Source organism: Triticum aestivum, chromosome 5D (assembly GCF_018294505.1).
Source record: "Triticum aestivum cultivar Chinese Spring chromosome 5D, IWGSC CS RefSeq v2.1, whole genome shotgun sequence".
In the NCBI taxonomy this organism is placed as follows: domain Eukaryota; kingdom Viridiplantae; phylum Streptophyta; class Magnoliopsida; order Poales; family Poaceae; genus Triticum; species Triticum aestivum.
In genome coordinates this window covers 554,308,208-554,327,722 of record NC_057808.1, presented here as the reverse complement: position 1 = coordinate 554,327,722, position 19,515 = coordinate 554,308,208, and the positions used below count along the sequence as shown (strand labels likewise).

The following is a 19,515-nucleotide window of genomic DNA, read 5'->3' as shown; positions in this document are numbered from 1 at the left end:
AGGCTGGCTGCGATCCCCGGCCACAGGCACTGGATGGAATACATCGCCTTTGGATCTGAACTTGGCCATCTTCAATAGGACTGCACATCTCCATCGAGCTCTTGTTATCATCATCATCTTCCGATCTTCAATCGGGATTCGTGGCTTCACCCATCCTACACGGTAAGATAAACTATCTAGAGTTACAAAATTCTGCAGTACGAATTGTTTTTGTAAATACGTTTGTGCTACTGTTCATTGAATTAATTCTATTGGCAGCGAACCCTATTTTCCATACAACCCCTGATAATTTTATTTAGGCAATTCCTAGATTATACAAGATCCAATAACCTGGTAATTCCTAAATATGAATTTATGGTACATACGAGAATCAGGGTGCTCTATAAATGCACCATACATATTAAAATAATCGAACACCGAACCACAATAATATTGTCAATCAGTATATATATCCAAGTGCAGTAGTTAGTTTTTCATGAGAAGGATACAGTTTAAATCACAGTATAAGGATAATTTTGCATAAGTATCAATCATATCTATCCATATTATATAGTGTATGGTAAGAGCTATGAAGTAAGCAAATGAAGATCAGAATACCTTGTGATGTCCAATGTGAAGTTGACGGCAATAAGTGGGGAAACCTAGCCCAGCTTTATAGTAAATGAACTTCATGCTTGAGATCTTGGCTGCAACCCAGCAAAGTAACTGGTCAGGGAACATCCCATTAGGCGAACATGCGACAAAAATTGAAGTGTCCAGTCACACTTTGAACAAAAGATTAGTTCATTCCTAGACTCCCATTTGTGTACAACGACCACGGGATTACCCCTCAAAAGATCGAAATATTAGTGGCATGCTCATTTTCTTCCACTTCGTAGATTTATCGTAATGAACAAAATGACTCATCTTGCATTATTTCTTCTTGTATCTCCCTGTAGAAAAATATGGATGATGAGAAGGACAAAATAATTAGGAAGGAAAACACAGATAAAGCTAAGCGCCATGTATGGAAATCTTCAGAGGACAAAATACTACTCAATATATTGAAAGATCAAAGTCTACAGGGAGGAAAAGAAGGAACAGGTTACACAAAGAAAGCATGGCGTGATATCTTAGGACAATTCAACGATTCAAGGGTAGAGAAACTTGAATTACAACAACTGAAAAATCGTCATAAGTACTACAGGAGTTGCTACAGTACCATGGACAGACTTCTAAAACTCACGGGATTTGGTTGGGACGATGATGATAAAATGATAAAAGCTTCAGAAGAAATTTGGGAGGAACTGATTAAGGTAAGGATTTGCGAGTAGAATCCATATGAAGTTCTCATATCATAGTATTAACCAAAAACTAAACAACTTGCAGAAGGATAAGTCACTACAGGAATATCGAGATAAGGTGTGGCCTAGTTGGGTAGATCTTCAAGCCATATGTGCTACTTCAACAGCATCTGGAGCTGGTGCTGTATCTAGCAAAGGAAAAGATGCTGCATATACAAGCAAATCTTCACAGATTGATCTCAATATGGATGTTGAAGTTCATGAGATTGATTCTGATGAAAACGATATTTCCCCTGGTGTCTTCATGAAGAAGTCAACTACCATTGAGCAAGAAAAAAAGAAGTCCACTGGAAGTGGATCAAAAGAAACTGGAAGAGGGCAAAAACGGACAGCCGACGATGCCATATCAGCAATTGACCGCCTTGCAGATGCATCACTTAGCATTGCTGAAGCGAAGAAAACAGTAGCACAACAAAATGAAGCTTACTCGGTTAAATCATGTATGGCAATATTAAAGAGTATGAGTAATCTAGATCCCAAAGAGAAACTAAAAGCGGTCAAGGCATTTACAGATGGTGATAAACGGGCCATATTCATTGAGATGGATGATGAGACGCGGAAGCTTTGGATTCTTGATCCTTAGAATTTTACACCATTGACCATAGTATTTTATTTCAGTCTTGTCGTAGATTCAGAAAACAATTTCCAGTATGTTTTATCAGCTTGTGTGAAATAATGAACATTCTTTTTCAATTTTATATTGTTCATTTGATGGTTCAGCACTGATATATTTTAAACAAATATCCTGAGATGATATCAATAGTGTATATTGTGCAGGGAACTATGAACAGCTTGGATGTGCCAGATGATGAACTTTCTGACTCTGAGCAAGTGCTTATTAACAACATTTCTGCAGTGTCCTTGTTTCGTGATGTGTTGTTTACAAGGTTATTCAAAACAACTCGTAACACCTCTATATTAACTGGTGCTCAGAAAACAATAGAGTTGTTAGAGGGACATCCAGTTAGATTTTATGAACTAATTCATCTTGAGAAGCACACATTCTTCTTGTTGCGGGATGCTTTGTGCGAGAGAAAGTTACTTAAGGATACAAATCGAATGACAGTGGACGAACAACTACTCATGTTTTTACATACAATTGGTCACAATGTTAGAAACCGTGTCATGCAAGATAGATATCAGCATTCTGGCGAACCAATCAGCCGACACTTCAACAAAGTTTTAGACGCCATAAATGGTTTGCGTGATGTTTGCATAACAGATCCAAGCAATCAAGTCCCATCCAAAATATTGGGTGACGCAAGGTTCTACCCATATTTCAAGGTATAATTTCTATTTGAAGAAGATACTCCTTTTACATATGATTTTCATAAGTACAATGTCCACAACATGTGAACATCCTTATTTGACTAAAAAAATCCCACCAGAACTGTCTAGGAGCAATTGACGGGACACACATTGAGGCGAAAATCAGGCTTGATAAGCAAACTCCTTACAGAAATAGGCATCATTATCCGTCTCAAAATGTAATGGCAGCAGTGTCATTTGACATGACATTCTCTTATGTCGCTGCTGGATGGGAGGGTTCTGCATCGGATCAAGCTGTTCTACGATGGGCTGTTACTAGTGGGGGTTTGGTTGTTCCTGAAGGTAAAATTATAAATATATTAATTATTTGTGTATCTATAATATAAATAAAAATTCTGACTGTGCTATGAAACCTCATGTGCAGGCAAGTTTTATCTTGTTGATTCAGGCTATGCAAATACTCCAAAATTTATTGCCCCATATTGCGGAGATCGCTATCATATTGCTTCTTTTCGTGGATGTAATCGGAGATATACTGGTGAGAAGGATTTGTTCAACCATGTGCATGCACAGCTGCAGAACATTGTGGAACGAACCTTTGGTGTTCTGAAAGCTCGTTTTCCAATTCTAAGTAGGAAAGGAGGAATTCCTTATCCATATAGAACCCAAGTTAAAATTGTTATGGCTTGTCGCATCATCCACAACTTCATAAGGAAGGTTAATGAGCCTGATGAGTTGTTTGAGCTTTACGAGCATGGGGAAACACAAGAAAATGTTGACCATGGTGATCAACAAGTTCGTGGGCAAGCAAGAGAAGATGATCGAGTTGCTGGTGAGAGAGTTCGTGCTGGCATCGCTCAACAATTGTGGACTAATCATCAACGACGTGTGAACCGACAACAACAAGATGATTAAACACCGTAATATTTGATTTCCATCTTTAATTAGAGATGTATTTGAATAATTATTGTTAGAACTTTAAATTTCTTTATATGTTCATGAACTCCCCATTCTTTTATAGGCTTATGAACTCTCTCTCTCCCTCTCTCTATCTACGGCTACATGATGAAATGTTATTTTTCACCAATCTATTCAGCAAATGAAGCAACAAATAAACTACTTCAAATGGGTGTGTTCTTATGTAACATAAGAGTGTTCGCGTCCTACCTACGCACCAGATTCTACAATGTACCAAGTGCAAAGCTTGTCAGCTTTCACTGCTACAAACGCACCTGAAACTTCTTGTTTTTAGAAAGACCATGAACCTTGCCCGTTCTAACTTTGCTTTCTACAGTAGCACTCTCCTCCAAAGTTCCATTATACAAATTCCAGTATATGTAGCTAATTATTAAGGCCTGTTACTTATGAAGTATTTTTCTGTCGGCAAGTACATGATACAGACCATGAAAGAAAGATAATTATAGCTCCTCTCGGCAAGTGCATGGTAGACCATGTTAAATACAGAGTTTGCAAAAAGAAAAATCAAACATACCTGCTCCTCTGAATCGCCGTCCTCGAGCTTGTCCTCTGCATCCGCTATTACTCATGGTCATGCTGGTCAGGGAGCGGGGGCTACAGCTGCCTGCTGCCACCGGCGCCCCACAGATCTAGTGGTAAAACGGGCTGGTTACAGTGCAGCCTGCACCGCCGGCATTCTAGGGAGGCAGGCATGTGCGTTGAGCTGAAGCAGCATTGCTCGACGGATAGAGCTGGCTGACGGCCGACGAAGCACAGTAGGCCTTAGCGACCTAGCCGTCCAGGGGAGGGGAGGCGGGCAGCGGCGTCGGGGAGTCCAGCAGCAACCGGCGTGGCCGGAGGCGCGCACTAGCCGGCGTCCTCGCGCGGATTCATCCACGGCCGAGAGCAGGGGAGTACCGGTGTCAGCGAGCGGAGGAGGAATCGGAGGGGACCAGCAGGAAGACAGACTTGGAAGACGCCATTGTGGCTGATTTGGGGAAAGTGAGAGTGAGTCACGGGAGGAGAAAAGGAAACAACCCACTAGAGGGTATCAAAACAAGGTACATGACTGACCAGTTTTTCTGTTTTCCTATCCAAACGCAACTTTTTATAAACACATTATTTACAAAACATAACATAAACGAGGTTTCCTAAAAATCAGCTAAAAACTCATTTTCTATAATCCTAACGCTAATCACCGCTATCCAAACAAAAGCGTAGAGCACCTTTATAATCACCCAGTTACGTTGTGACGTTTGGTAGCACACAAAGTGTTCCTCGGGTAAACGGGAGTTGCATAATCTCATAGTCATAGGAACATGTATAAGTCATGAAGAAAGCAATAGCAACATACTAAACGATCAAGTGCTAAGCTAACGGAATGAGTCAAGTCAATCACATCATTCTCCTAATGATGTGATCCGGTTAATCAAATGACAGCTCATGTTTATGGCTAGGAAACATAACCATCTTTGATCAACGAGCTAGTCAAGTAGAGGCATACTAGTGACACTCTGTTTGTCTATGTATTCACACATGTATTACGTTTCCGGTTAATACAATTTTAGCATGAATAATAAACATTTATCATGAGAATAAGGAAATAAATAATAACTTTATTATTGCCTCTAGGGCATATTTTCTTCAGTCTGCCACTTGCACTAGAGTCAATAATCTAGTTCACATCGCCATGTGATTTAACACCAATAGTTCACATCACCATGTGATTAACACCCATAGTTCACATCGTCATGTGACCAACACCCAAAGGGTTTACTAGAGTCAATAATCTAATTCACATCGCTATGTGATTAACACCCAAAAAGTACTAAGGTGTGATCATGTTTTGCTTGTGAGAGAAGTTTAGTCAACGGGTTTGCCACATTCAGATTCGTATGTATTTTGCAAATTTCTATGTCAACAATGCTCTGCACGGAGCTACTCTAGCTAATTGCTCCTATTTTCAATATGTATCCAGATTGAGACTTAGAGTCATCTGGATCAATGTCAAAACTTGCATCGACGTAACCCTTTACGACGAACCTTTTGTCACCTCCATAATCGAGAAACATATCCTTATTCCACTAAGGATAATTTTGACCGCTGTCCAGTGATCTACTCCTAAATTACTATTGTACTTCCTTGCTAAAATCAGTGTAGGGTATACAACAGATCTGGTACACAGCATGACATACTTTATAGAACCTATGGTTGAGGCATAGGGAATGACTTTCATTCTCTTTCTATCTTCTGCCGTGGTCGGGCTTTGAGTCTTACTCAATTTCACACCTTGTAACACAGGCAAGAACTCTTTCTTTGACTGTTCCATTTTGAACTATTTCAAAATCTTGTCAAGGTATGTACTCATTGAAAAAACTTATCAAGCGTCTTGATCTATCTCTATAGATCTTGATGCTCAATATGTTAGCAGCTTCATCGAGGTCTTTCTTTGAAAAACTCCTTTCAAACACTCCTTTATGCTTTGCAGAATAATTCTACATTATTTTCGATCAACAATATGTCATACACATATACTTATCAGAAATGCTGTAGTGCTCCCACTCACCTTCTTGTAAATACAGGCTTCACCGCAAGTCTGTATAAAACTATATGCTTTGATCAACTTATCAAAGCGTATATTCCAACTCCGAGATGCTTGCACCAATCCATAGATGGATCGCTGGAGCTTGCATATTTTGTTAGCACTTTTAGGATTGACAAAACCTTCTGGTTGCATCATATACAACTCTTTCTTTAATAAATTCATTAAGGAATGCAGTTTTGTTTATCCATTTGCCAGATTTCATAAAATGCGGCAATTGTTAACATGATTCGGAAAGACTTGAGCATAGATATGAGTGAGAAACTCTCATCGTAGTCAACACCTTGAACTTGTCGAAAACCTTTTGCGACAATTCTAGCTTTGTAGATAGTAACCCTACTATCAGCGTCCGTCTTCCTCTTGAAGATCCATTTAATCTTAATGGCTCGCCAATCATTGGGCAAGTCAATCAAAGTCCATACTTTGTTCTCATACATGGATCGCATCTCAGATTTCATGGTCTCAAGCCATTTTGTGGAATCTGGGCTCATCATCGCTTCCTCATAGTTCGTAGGTTCATCATGGTCAAGTAACGTGACCTCCAGAACAGGATTACCGTACCACTCTGGTGCGGATCTCACTCTGGTTAACCTACGAGGTTCGGTAGTAACTTGATCTGAAGTTACATGATCATCATCATTAGCTTCCTCACTAATTGGTGTAGGAGTCACAGGAACAGATTTCTGTGATGAACTACTTTCCAATAAGGGAGCAGGTACAGTTACCTCATCAAGTTCTACTTTCCTCCCACTCACTTCTTTCGAGAGAAACTCCTTCTCTAGAAAGGATCCATTCTTAGCAACGAATGTCTTGCCTTCGGATATGTGATAGAAGGTGTACCCAACTGTCTCCTTTGGGTATCCTATGAAGACACATTTCTCCGATTTGGGTTTGAGCTTATCAGGATGAAACTTTTTCACACAAGCATCGCAACTCCAAACTTTAAGAAACGACAACTGTGGTTTCTTGCCAAACCACAATTCATATGGTGTCGTCTCAACGGATTTAGATGGTGCCCTATTTAACGTGAATGCAGCTGTCTCTAATGCATAACCCCAAAATGATAGTGGTAAATCGGTAAGAAACATCATAGATTGCACTATATCCAATAAAGTACGGTTACGATGTTCGGACACACCATTACGCTGTGGTGTTCCAGGTGGCGTGAGTTGCGAAACTATTCCGCATTGTTTCAAATGAAGACCAAAATCGTAACTCAAATATTCTCCTCCACGATCAGATCGTAGAAACTTCATTTTCTTGTTACGATGATTTTCCACTTCAGTCTGAAATTAGATGAAATTTTCAAATGTTTCAGACTTATGTTTCATTAAGTAGATATACCCATGTCTGCTCAAATCATCTGTGAAGGTCAGAAAATAACGATACCCGCCGCGAGCCTCAACACTCATCGGATCGCATACATCAATATGTATTATTTCCAATAAGTCAGTTGCTCGCTCCATTGTTCCGGAGAACGGAGTCTTAGTCATCTTGCCCATAAGGCATGGTTCGCAAGCATCAAGTGATTCATAATCAAGTGATTCCAAAATCCCATCAGCATGGAGTTTCTTCATGCGCTTTATACCAATATGACCTAAACGGCAGTGCCACAAATAAGTTGCACTATCATTATTAACTTTGCATCTTTTGGCTTCAATATTATGAATATGTGTATTACTACGATCGATATCCAACAAACCATTTTATTGGGTGTATGACCATAGAAGGTTTTATTCATGTAAACAGAACAACAATTATTCTCCAATTTAAATGAATAACCGTATTGCAACAAATATGATCAAATCATATTCATGCTCAACGCAAACACCAAATAACACTTATTTAGGTTCAACACTAATCCCGAAAGTATAGGGAGTGTGCGATGATGATCATATCAATCTTGGAACTACTTCCAACACACATTGTCACCTCGCCCTTAACTAGTTTCTGTTTATTCTGCAACTCCCATTTCGAGTTATTACTCTTAGTAACTGAACCAGTATCAAATGCCGAGGGGTTGCTATAAACACTAGTAAAGTACACATCAATAACATGTATATCCAATATACCTTTGTTCACTTTTCCATCCTTCTTATCCGCCAAATACTTGGGGCAGTTCCGTTTCCAGTCCCTTTGTAGTAGAAGCACTTAGTCTCAGGTTTAGGACCAGACTTGGGCTTCTTCACTTGAGTAGCAACTTGCTTGCCGTTCTTCTTGAAGTTTCCCTTCTTCCCTTTGCCCTTTTAGTGGTCTTGTCAACCATCAACACTTGATGTTTTTCTTAATTTCTACCTTCGTCGATTTCAACATCACGAAGAGCTTGGGAATCGTTTCCGTTATCCCTTGCATATTATAGTTCATCACGAAGTTCTACTAACCTGGTGATAGTGACTAGAGAATTCTGTCGATCACTATCTTATCTGGAAGATTAACTCTCACTTGATTCAAGCGATTGTAGTACCCAGACAATCTGAGCACATGCTCACTGCTTGAGCTATTCTCCTCGATCTTTTAGCTATAGAACTTGTTGGAGACTTCATATCTCTCAACTCGGGTATTTGCTTGAAATATTAACTTCAACTCCTGGAACATCTCATATGGTCCATGACTTTCAAAACGTCTTTGAAGTCCCGGTTCTAAGCCGTTAAGCATGGTGCACTAAACTATCAAGTAGTCATCCTATTGAGCTAGCCAAACGTTCATAATGTCTGCATCTGCTCCTGCAATAGGTCTGTCACTTAGCGGTGCATCAAGGACATAATTCTTCTGTGCAGCAATGAGGATAAACCTCAGATCACGGACCCAGTCCGCATCATTGCTACAATCATCTTTCAACTTACTTTTCTCTAGGAACACATATAAAACATAGGGAAGCAACACCGCGGGCTATTGATCTATAACATTATTTGCAAAATACTATCAAGACTAAGTTGATGATAAATTAAAGTTCAATTAATCATATTACTTAAGAACTCCCACTTAGATAGACATCCCTCTAATCATCTAAGTGATCACGTGATCCAAATCAACTAAACCATGTCCGATCATCACGTGAGATGGAGTAGTTTCAATGGTGAACATCACTATGTTGATCATATCTACTATATGATTCACGCTCGACCTTTCGGTCTCAGTGTTCCGAGGCCATATCTGCATATGCTAGGCTCGTCAAGTTTAACCTGAGTATTCCGTGTGTGCAACTGTTTTGCATCCGTTGTATTTGAACGTAGAGCCTATCACACCCGATCATCACGTGGTGTCTCAGCACGAAGAACTTTCGCAACGGTGCATACTCAGGGAGAACACTTATACCTTGAAATTTAGTGAGAGATCATCTTATAATGCTACCGTCAATCAAAGCAAGATAAGATGCATAAAAGATAAACATCACATGCAATCAATATAAGTGATATGATATGGCCATCTTGTGCTTGTGATCTCCATCTCCGAAGCACCGTCATGATCACCATCGTCACCGGCGCGACACCTTGATCTCCATCGTAGCATCATAGTCGTCTCGCCAACTTATGCTTCTACGACTATCGCTACCGCTTAGTGATAAAGTAAAGCATTACAGGGCGATTGCATTGCATACAATAAAGCGACAACCATATGGCTCCTGCCAGTTGCCGATAACTCGGTTACAAAACATGATCATCTCATACAATAAAATTTAGCATCATGCCTTGACCATATCACATCACAACATGCCCTGCAAAAACAAGTTAGACGTCCTCTACTTTGTTGTTGCAAGTTTTACGTGGCTGCTATGGGCTGAGAAAGAACCGTTCTTACCTACGCATCAAAACCACAACGATAGTTCGTCAAGTTAGTGCTGTTTTAACCTTCTCAAGGACCGGGCGTAGCCACACTCGGTTCAACTAAAGTTGGAGAAACTGACACCCGCCAGCCACCTGTGTGCAAAGCACGTCGGTAGAACCAGTCTCGCGTAAGTGTACGCGTAATATCGGTCCGGGCCGCTTCATCCAACAATACCGCCGAACCAAAGTATGACATGCTGGTAAGCAGTATGACTTGTATCGCCCACAACTCATTTGTGTTCTACTCGTGCATATAACATCTACGCATAAAACCTGGCTTTGATGCCACTATTGGGAAACGTAGTAATTTCAAAAAATTTCCTACACACACGCAAGATCATAGTGATGCATAGCAACGAGAGCGGAGAGTGTTGTCCATGTACCCTCGTAGACCGAAAGCGGAAGCGTTAGCATAACGCGGTTGATGTAGTCGTACGTCTTCACGATCTGACCGATCAAGTACCGAACGCACGGCACCTCCGAGTTCAGCACACGTTCAGCTCGATGACGTCCCTCGAACTCCGATCCAGCCGAGCTTTGAGGGAGAGTTCCGTCAGCACGACGGCGTGGTGACGATGATGATGTTCTACCGATGCAGGGCTTCGCCTAAGCACCGCTACGATATTATCGAGGTGGATTATGGTGGAGGGGGGCACTGCACACAGCTAAGAGATCAAGAGATCAATTGTTGTGTCTATGGGGTGCCCCCTGCCCCCGTATATAAAGGAGCAAGGGGAGGATGCGGCTGGCCAGGGAGAGGCGCGCCAAGGGGGAGTCCTACTCCCACTAGGAGTAGGAGAGGGGAAGGAAAGGGAGAGGAGAAGGAAAGAGGGGGCTGCCCCCCTTGCCCTAAACCAATTCGGTTTGGGCCTTGGGGGGCGCGCCCCACACTCCCCTTGCTGCCCTCTATTTCCACTAAGGCCCATGTAGGCCCATTAAGCCCCCCCCCGGGGGGGGGGGGGTTCGGTAACCCCCGGTACTCCGGTAAAATCCCGATTTCACCCGGAATACTTCCGATATCCAAATATAGGCTTCCAATATATCAATCTTTATGTCTCGACCATTTCGAGACTCCTCGTCATGTCCGTGATCACATCCGGGACTCCAAAAAACCTTCGGTACATCAGAACTCATAAACTCATAATATAACCGTCATCGAACTTTAAGCGTGCGGACCCTACAGGTTCGAGAACTATGTAGACATGACTGACACACGTCTCCGGTCAATAACCAATAGCGGAACCTGGATGCTCATATTGGCTCCCACATATTCTACGAAGATCTTTATCGGTCAGACCGCATAACAACATACGTTGTTCCCTTTGTCATCGGGATGTCACTTGCCCGAGATTCGATCGTCGGTATCTCAATACCTAGTTCAATCTCGTTACCGGCAAGTCTCTTTACTCGTTCTGTAATACATCATCCCGCAACTAACTCATTAGTTGCAATGCTTGCAAGGCTTATAGTGATGTGCATTACCGAGTGGGCCCAGAGATACCTCTCCGACAATCGGAGTGACAAATCCTAATCTCGAAATACGCCAACCCAACAAGTACCTTCGGAGACACCTGTAGAGCACCTTTATAATCACCCAGTTACGCTGTGGCATTTGGTAGCACACAAAGTGTTCCTCCGGTAAACGGGAGTTGCATAATCTCATAGTCATAGGAACATGTATAAGTCATGAAGAAAGCAATAGCAACATACTAAACGATCAAGTGCTAAGCTAACGGAATGGGTCAAGTCAATCACATCATTCTCCTAATGATGTGATCCCGTTAATCAAATGACAACTCATGTCTATGGCTAGGAAACATAACCATCTTTGATCAACGAGCTAGTCAAGTAGAGGCATACTAGTGACACTCTGTTTGTCTATGTATTCACACATGTCTTACGTTTCCGGTTAATACAATTCTAGCATGAATAATAAACATTTATCATGAGAATAAGGAAATAAATAATAACTTTATTATTGCCTCTAGGGCATATTTCCTTCAGTCTTGGGCTTGGCATCATCATTATACTTGTGTATGTTTCGCACAAGAACATAGCTGGGAACTTTAACGTGCAGATGCATCTGTTGAAGCACCATGGTCAGCTAGTAGAGGATTCAGGATGCCTAAAGGCGATCTTTGCAACGTCTTTTGAGGATTCCTCGAGCGTCTTTGAGATGAGCGGTGACCTGCTCCTGGATTACGCATTCTTCCTGAAGGCACTGAATGGTATTCCACGCATCAGTGCTTGGGGCAGACTTGCTACGACTAGGACTGTGGCTGGTCAGGCATTGTGTCCTGTGCCTGATCAATCAAGGGAGAAGAGCGTCGACACTGTCTACGGGATTCAGGGAATCCGAGCTAAGGGCCTATTCTGAAGTCCTCCAGCTCCGCGGTTCGTAAACTCCATATGTAGAGCCTGTTTGGGACTGCTCTGCTCCTTAAAATTTAGCTCCCCTCCAGAAAATACAAGTCAAACGAGGTAGCTCCATGATATGCCTCTCCGCAAAGAAATAGAAGTTGGGGTAGAACTCTTAGTTTTTTATGAGGCTCTTCAGGGGGTGCTTCAAAAAACTCTAGAAGCTGGAGTTGGGGGAAAATTACCCATCACTGCCACCAGTAAGTGGACACCCCTTCGTTTCTCCCCTCTCATCCAATCAAATAGATCTTTCGCACCAAATTTCTCATTCTTGAAGCCGGAGCTAGATGGAAGCCAAACATTCTCTTTGGTAGTGCTAAAACTTATGTACAAAACTGCTCTAAATTGAATTTGGTGGACTGAAACTGATTTTGATGAAGCGGAGCAGTCCCAAACAGGCCCGTAAAGCTGAGGCGAACGTCTTAGATGTGAGAAGCTAGCTTCAAGTAGTTGTGATGGGTCGTAGTGTTATTTTGGTGGGGTTAGAGAAGCTAAGAAAACGGTGCTCCACGAAATCCTGTGAAACACAGAGTGCACTGAAATTACAAGGTATGCCACCACCAAGTGAAGGAAAACATTTCGTTTAGCCTCTCTCCTCCCTTCTTTCTTCGTCAAAACAGGCTCGTGCTTGTCCCTTCAACAGAGAAAGGTCTTTCGTGCCTTCTTGGGCTGCTAGCTTGCCTCCAAGCTGGCCCAATATGAAGCAAGACAGCCCAACAACCGCTGCGAGCCCAAAGTTGCGAGAGAAAAGCTGATTCGGCTGCAGAACAAACCAGGATCGCTGGATGGAGTGAGAAGCTAGGCTGAGAAGCTGAATCTTCGGAGTTGGGGAGTTGGGAGAGGTTCAGAACAGGCCCTGAATGGTGCTTTTGATTTCAAGGAAAGGACAAAGTCAACAGTACCCATTGTTAGCAACTAGCAAAACGGTCTGTGCATTGAAATGTGAGAAAAAAAATCTTAATCTACAATGGCTATGACCACATTGTGTTGCATCATCGAAATATAATATTACTCTCGTTTTCGTAAAATCATGAACAATTTTTGAAAACCATGAACATTTTTTAAACTCGTGAACATATCTGAAATCGTGAACATTTTACAGATTTTCAATCATTTTCTAAAATCATGGACTCTTTTTGAACATTTTATACTATGTGCAAACATTCTTTTAAATTTTTTAGAAATTTTTAAAAACATTTTCTTGAATAGGCAAACATTTCTAGGATCGACAAACATTTTTTTGGAAAATGGTGAAACAATTATTGAAATTCACGAACATTTTTTTGATTTAACACATTTCTTGAAATGCATCATCATTTTTTGAATCAGCGAACATTTTATGAATCAATAAACTATTTTGTAAGTCAAGAACAGTTTTTGCATTTTAGGATATTTTTCAATTGATGAACATTTTTGGAATTGGCTAATTTTGTTCAATTTCACTAACATTTTTGAATACAAAATTTAAAAAAAATCATAAACATTTGTTTATTTCCTCAACATTTTTTTTTTCAAAATTCTGAACATTTTGCTGCATCATCGAGATATAATATCACTCTCATTTTTGTGAAACCGTATTTTTTTTTGAAAATCTTGAACATTTTCTGAAACTCATGAATGTATCTCAAATCATGAATATTTTACAGATTTTCAATCATTTAGTAAAATCATCAACATTTTTTGAATTCATGCACATTTTATACTATTTGCATAAACAAGTGTGAAAATTTTGTAAAACATTTTGTTGAATAGGCAAACATTTCTAGAATATACGAACATTTTTTGGGAAATTGGTGAAACATTTTCTGAAATTCACGAACATTATTTTGATTTAACAAACATTTTCTGAAATGCATGACCATTTTTTGAACCGGCAAACATTTTATGGATAAATAAACTACTTTGTAAGTACTAACATTTTTTTAATTTTTAGGATATTTTTCAATTCATGAACATTTTCTGAATTGAGGAATCTTTGTTCAATTTCATTTATATTTTTTAATACACGGACTTTTTGTAAAAATCATGAACATTTTTTGATTTACTCAACATTTGTTTTCAAAATTGCGAACATTTTTTGAATATGTGAACAGTTTTTAAAATCGCGAACATTTTCTGAATCCACAAAAGTTTATGAGTTATTAAATATTTTACTTCAAAATTCGCATTTTCATTATTTTTCGAAACTTTTTTTGAAGTCCCAACTTATGTAAAGTAGAAAAAAATGAAGACGGAAAAAGAAAGCAAAAAATGAAAATAAAAATAGGCCGCCTAGACATGGCCCGGCCCAAACGGGCGCGCTGTTATTCTGCCAGCGCGCAGAGTGCGATATAGGAGGTTCTACTGCATGGGCTGGCCCAGGCGATGGACTCTCCTGTGTGAATTTTTTTATCACTTATAGGTGACATCGGCGGATAATATTTTACAATTTTGGGATCAATTTCAGTGACGTACTGTCAGAAGCAATAACCTCTTTATTATTAGGTATAGATACGGAAATTCGTTGGTGCTCACGGGAGCGTGCGCTCCTGCATGCGGAAAAAATATTTCAAAGTGTGAAAAAATTGCAAACAAAAATTTGGCGCTTACATCTCGACATTATATGTGTGCACATCAACTTTCGGAGAAAACCGACATGTTTTGTGGCTTGCGTAAAAAAAGAAAAAGATGTCTTGTGAAAAGCATTTTTTAACACCGGATTTTGTCTTTTTCACACGCAACACATAAGTTGTTGTTTTTTCGCGAAACGACTTTGTGAGCATGTACAATATCAAGATATACGTGCCTTTTTTTTCTTGGAAATTTTTGACATTTCAAAATATGTTTAAAACACATTTTAAAAATCAGAAGGGCGCGCTCCCATGTGCCAAAACGCCACTCTCAGATAAACATAGATATAGAAATAAAAAGTCAAAATTACCCTAGAAAATCATTGATTGCATTTTTTTTGTTGATAGCTAGAGTTAGTTGGTACTCCGGCTCCTCTTTTGTAGTGCTAGCTAGGGTACCGCAAAATTGCTCTAAAACTAAAACTCCAAACCCGCGAGCGGACAAGACATGTTTAATACGCTGTAGTATGCTCACAGAACAACCCAACAGTGACACCAACTACATTGCCCAGCCTCCTAGTCATAGGGACCCAGGCACGTGGATGTCCGTAGATTTTTTGTGCCACTTTAGTCATTTTCTTTGCCCCCTGTTGCAGCAGCCTTCGAGCCCCCCTTTCTTGGTCATCACCCAAAAATGAATGAAATTACACGCAAAATAAACCACATTAGTGGGATCACGAGGACAAATTCCTTGAAAGCAAGATTTATTTCATGTCTTCTATTATGGCCCCAAAGGATAGGAGCCACATCAATCATAAAAACCTATCTACCATGTGCAAGAAAGGAACTAAACCAGTTTTGGAACATATCAAGCATATTTTCTGGTGTTTCCGTGACACCAAAAGCCACACTAGCAACATCCCAAACAAATATATATTTAGCTAGAGGACAAGCAAAGAATATGAACTCCATAGTCTCATGGTCTCCACAAAACTCACACAAATCATTCCCGTGCAAGCCCCTCTGCAGCATGTTATCCCTGGTTAATATTCTAAACCTTCAGCTTTAAAGGAAGCTCCAACCTCCAAATGTGTGTATAAGCAAAGCTAAGCTTTTGGTAATCAAGAAAGCATACATTGACTGCATTTGTCACTTAAGTGCATTTGGAGGTTTCAATTATAGCATTGTTTTTTGAGACACCATACTTCAAACTTTGATGTGTTTAGCGTCAAGAAACACCACGGTTTTACAAAGCGTAGTAACTCGAGCATTATATTATTTTCGCAGTATTTTTAAAAAGAGGTCTTGACCTTTTTTTTGCGGGGTAAAAAGAGGTCTTGACCTTTTACGTTTACCAAAACGAACTGCCAAATATTGACTTGATGTACAGTAAAAAGAACTCTTGAAAGATACCGTGCTCTCAAACTAGGCCAAATGAATTTGGAGTCGCCGCCCCAGGGCCAAATTGATAGTACACGTTAGTCGTACTGTCGTAGTGGAGACCTGTTCAAAGGCTTACGTGTATTTGGACTTTTGGAGAGCAGCATGTGCATTAATTTCGGAAGTCAGACCTACGAAACGCGCGCGATCGAGTATTGTTCATCCTAATAATCAAACCATTAACTAAATTAAGATGGGATCCCAGCCGACAGTGAACATGGCAAGCTAGCTCGCTAGCCACTCTTCTCTTATCATGCAGCTGGAGAATCGAATCTATCGAGCTCGATCGATCCTACTCCTACTTGGGCACTGTCATTTTGACCGATCTACGTGCATCTCTCGTTGTTTGCGTCGCCATAACTGTCACAAGATAGCCTGAAGATCACTGAGTTGAACTGGGGTGCGTTGCTTGGTCAAAGTTGAGGGCACCGGCGACGCGTTGAACCCTCTGCTTCGTCGTTTGCCAGGAAGAAGATTAACTTCACTTGGCGATCGAGTAGAGCATCCAACAGTTACGAGGAAACGCCAATGTCAAAGGATCCGACGATCGACTTACACGTTCTTTCACATGTCTAGAGCATCCAGCAGATATAATTAATCTGTCTATGTCAGGCCAGGGGAATCTCTTTCTAATTAACTAGGCCTTCTCTTACATACTCTTACTTTAGTACTAGTCGATCTGCATCAATAAATTATCGACTGGAGGAGAGAGAGAGAGAGAGAGAGAGAGAGAGAGAGAGAGAGATTTGGTGAATAGCAATTGCTATATGCTGTCTTGCAAGCGGCTAATCGATCTAGATCGATATATAGAGTCAACTGTACTACTGCCACACTGATCATAGGAAACTTCTCATCGAATAACCCACTCAATGCACAACCAAAAGCGCTAGATCGGATCCGTAAGATACCGCCCCACGCACGGTCTCCACCACTATATATAATCACCCAACCCTCCCTACTCTCAGCACCCAACTAGTCTCACTCAGCCGAGCCTCACTCACAATGGCCACTAGCACTAAGCTTGCAGCTCTTGGCTTTGTTGTCCTTGTGAGCATTGGGTTCGCCGATGCAGCAAGGATGCTAGCTAGCTCCTCCAGTGCTTCGGGTGGTGGTGGAGGAGGTGGAGGGGGAGGCGGTGCGAATGGTGGGAGTGGATATGGTGCAGGTTCTGGGTCAGGTGGAGGCTTAGGATATAGTGAGAGCGGCGGAGATTGGGGTAAGAAGTGGAACTTCGCCAAGGGATTTGGTGGAGGAGGAGGAGCTGGTGGTGGCGGAGGATCAAAGGGTGGATCCGGGTCTGGTTCCGGATCCGGCTTCGGCACTGGCAGCGGCGCGACTGGCTCCGCATCGGCCCCTAGCGGTGATGGTTATGCTAGTGCTGATGGTAAGGGTGGAGGCGGCGGCGGAGGTGGCGGTGCAAACGGATCTAGCGGAACCGGAGCCGGAGATGGCCTTGGCAAGGGATATGGTGAGAGTGGCGTGTCAAAGGCACCGGCTCCTGCTGCCGGTGGCGATGGTACTAGCTACTCTGATGCTGGCGGTAGTGGTAACGGTGGTGGAGGCGGTAACAACGGAAATGGAGGTGGTGCCGGCGCTGGCGCTGGACAGGCCGGCAGCGACGACACTTCTGGAGGCTTTGCAAATGGAGGAGGAAGCGGCAACGGTGGTGGCGCAATTGGAGGTGGCGCTGAAGGTCCTAGCGTTGGGGTTGGATCTGGTGCTGGGTCTGGCGCCGGTCAGACCGGTAGCACTGGCTCTTATGGCGATGGATATGCCACGGGAATGGGCGGTGGCATGGGTGGCGGCACCGGTGAGAGCCAGAATGGCGGAACTGGCAGCGGTGGAGGTAGTGGATCCGGATCAGGTAGTGGAGGATACAACTAAACTACCCTTTATTGAACAAGCAAGAACGGGACCTTCACATGTATTTTAATTTCCATCATTTTACTAGTATTTCAATCAAAGGACATGTGGCATGCACTAAGGGGACAAAATAGCATTTCGTGAATTAGCATTTAAGTCCTACAACTGTTCAGGCGGGCTTGTGCCAATAGACGTATTAATAATAATGTGAAGGAGTACCTCCTTTGTAATTTTCTCTATTTCAATAGTCAAATTGATTGATTCCGCCTTCCAGTGTCTTTTTGAGTTTTGACCCAAGACCGCGCAAAGGATTGCCGAAGGCTACCAGAAAGAGCTTTGATTCTCTAGTCATTTTCATTGCTTGGAGCTTGTTGAAGCAACGAAATGTGAGAGTGTTTAGAAATATGGCGCAACACGCAATATCCTCCAGTTAGTTAATCTCATTCTCGACGAGGTACACACTTGGAGAAAGACTGGAGCTAGGTGTTTCCAAACATTTATGAGATAGTAACATGTAATTGAAGGTGGGTGTGTGATGGCTAGCTGGTAGCCTAATTTGTTCGGCTTACCACATTTCTTGTAAATTGTTCACTGCTTTCTGTTATATGGTACGCAATTTGCGTACCTCGAAAAGAAAAATCAAATTCATAATTTCATGGCAAAAAGGAGAATAAGGAAAGCATACACGGACTTAACAATAATCGTATTTGGAGAGGCCACCCACGATACCAACACTGAGAGCAACTCCAACGCAAGTCTGCCGCCGTTTGTTTGGGTCGCCGCAGACAAATATGCTGGCCCAACGCGTCGACGCATTCTCAAAACGCGTTCGCTTGGCATCCGCGCAGACCTATTTGCGGCACAAATTTGCAGCCCAAATTTGTGGTTGAAATGCATCGGCGCGGATGCGAAGCACGTCCTCTCGGTATCCGCCGCATCCCCATCTGGCGGCTGTCTAACTACCAGAGTCTTTATTAATGACGACCGCCCACCGTGGTCCCACGCGTCGGTGACGGTGGTCGGCCTTTTTCAATCCGAGCATGCGGTGGGGGGCCGGTCCTCATCCGCTTCTAGACGTCCCCGTCCCCATCTCGCCACCCCACTTTGCTCACCCCTCGGCAACAAACCCAAGCCACCGCGATGGGCTTCTTCTCCGGCAAGGGCAAGGGCAAGTGCCACTTCTCCTGGTGCACTAGGAGCACCGCGTCCCCCTCCCCTACCCCGACGTGACGCTGCCACACGACTGGCAC

General features: G+C 42.1%; 2 protein-coding genes across 2 annotated transcripts; both read left to right on the top strand.

Moving 5' to 3' along the window:
• The first annotated feature begins 834 nt into the window (after nt 1-834).
• LOC123126182 (uncharacterized) lies at nt 835-3,527 on the top strand. The gene is made up of 5 exons (XM_044546563.1): nt 835-1,295; nt 1,369-1,858; nt 2,566-2,627; nt 2,732-2,954; nt 3,037-3,527. The coding sequence occupies exons 1-5, from the start codon at nt 945-947 to the stop codon at nt 3,525-3,527; spliced, it is 1,617 nt and encodes a 538-aa protein (XP_044402498.1). The 5' UTR covers nt 835-944.
• A 13,848-nt stretch (nt 3,528-17,375) lies between these two features.
• LOC123126181 (glycine-rich cell wall structural protein 2) lies at nt 17,376-18,529 on the top strand. Its single transcript, XM_044546562.1, has one exon. It carries the CDS (start codon nt 17,405-17,407, stop codon nt 18,284-18,286), a length of 882 nt encoding a protein of 293 aa, XP_044402497.1. The 5' UTR covers nt 17,376-17,404; the 3' UTR covers nt 18,287-18,529.
• The last annotated feature ends 986 nt before the right edge of the window (nt 18,530-19,515 follow it).

Excerpts from the sequence above, each read along its gene's own strand:
- LOC123126182 (XM_044546563.1), top strand. The coding sequence starts at position 945 with ATGGATGATGAGAAGGACAAAATAATTAGGAAGGAAAACACAGATAAA. Across the intron at positions 2,628-2,731 it reads GGTTCTACCCATATTTCAAG|AACTGTCTAGGAGCAATTGA; the intron begins GTATAATTTCTA and ends AAATCCCACCAG. Across the intron at positions 2,955-3,036 it reads GGGTTTGGTTGTTCCTGAAG|GCAAGTTTTATCTTGTTGAT; the intron begins GTAAAATTATAA and ends CCTCATGTGCAG.
- LOC123126181 (XM_044546562.1), top strand. The coding sequence starts at position 17,405 with ATGGCCACTAGCACTAAGCTTGCAGCTCTTGGCTTTGTTGTCCTTGTG.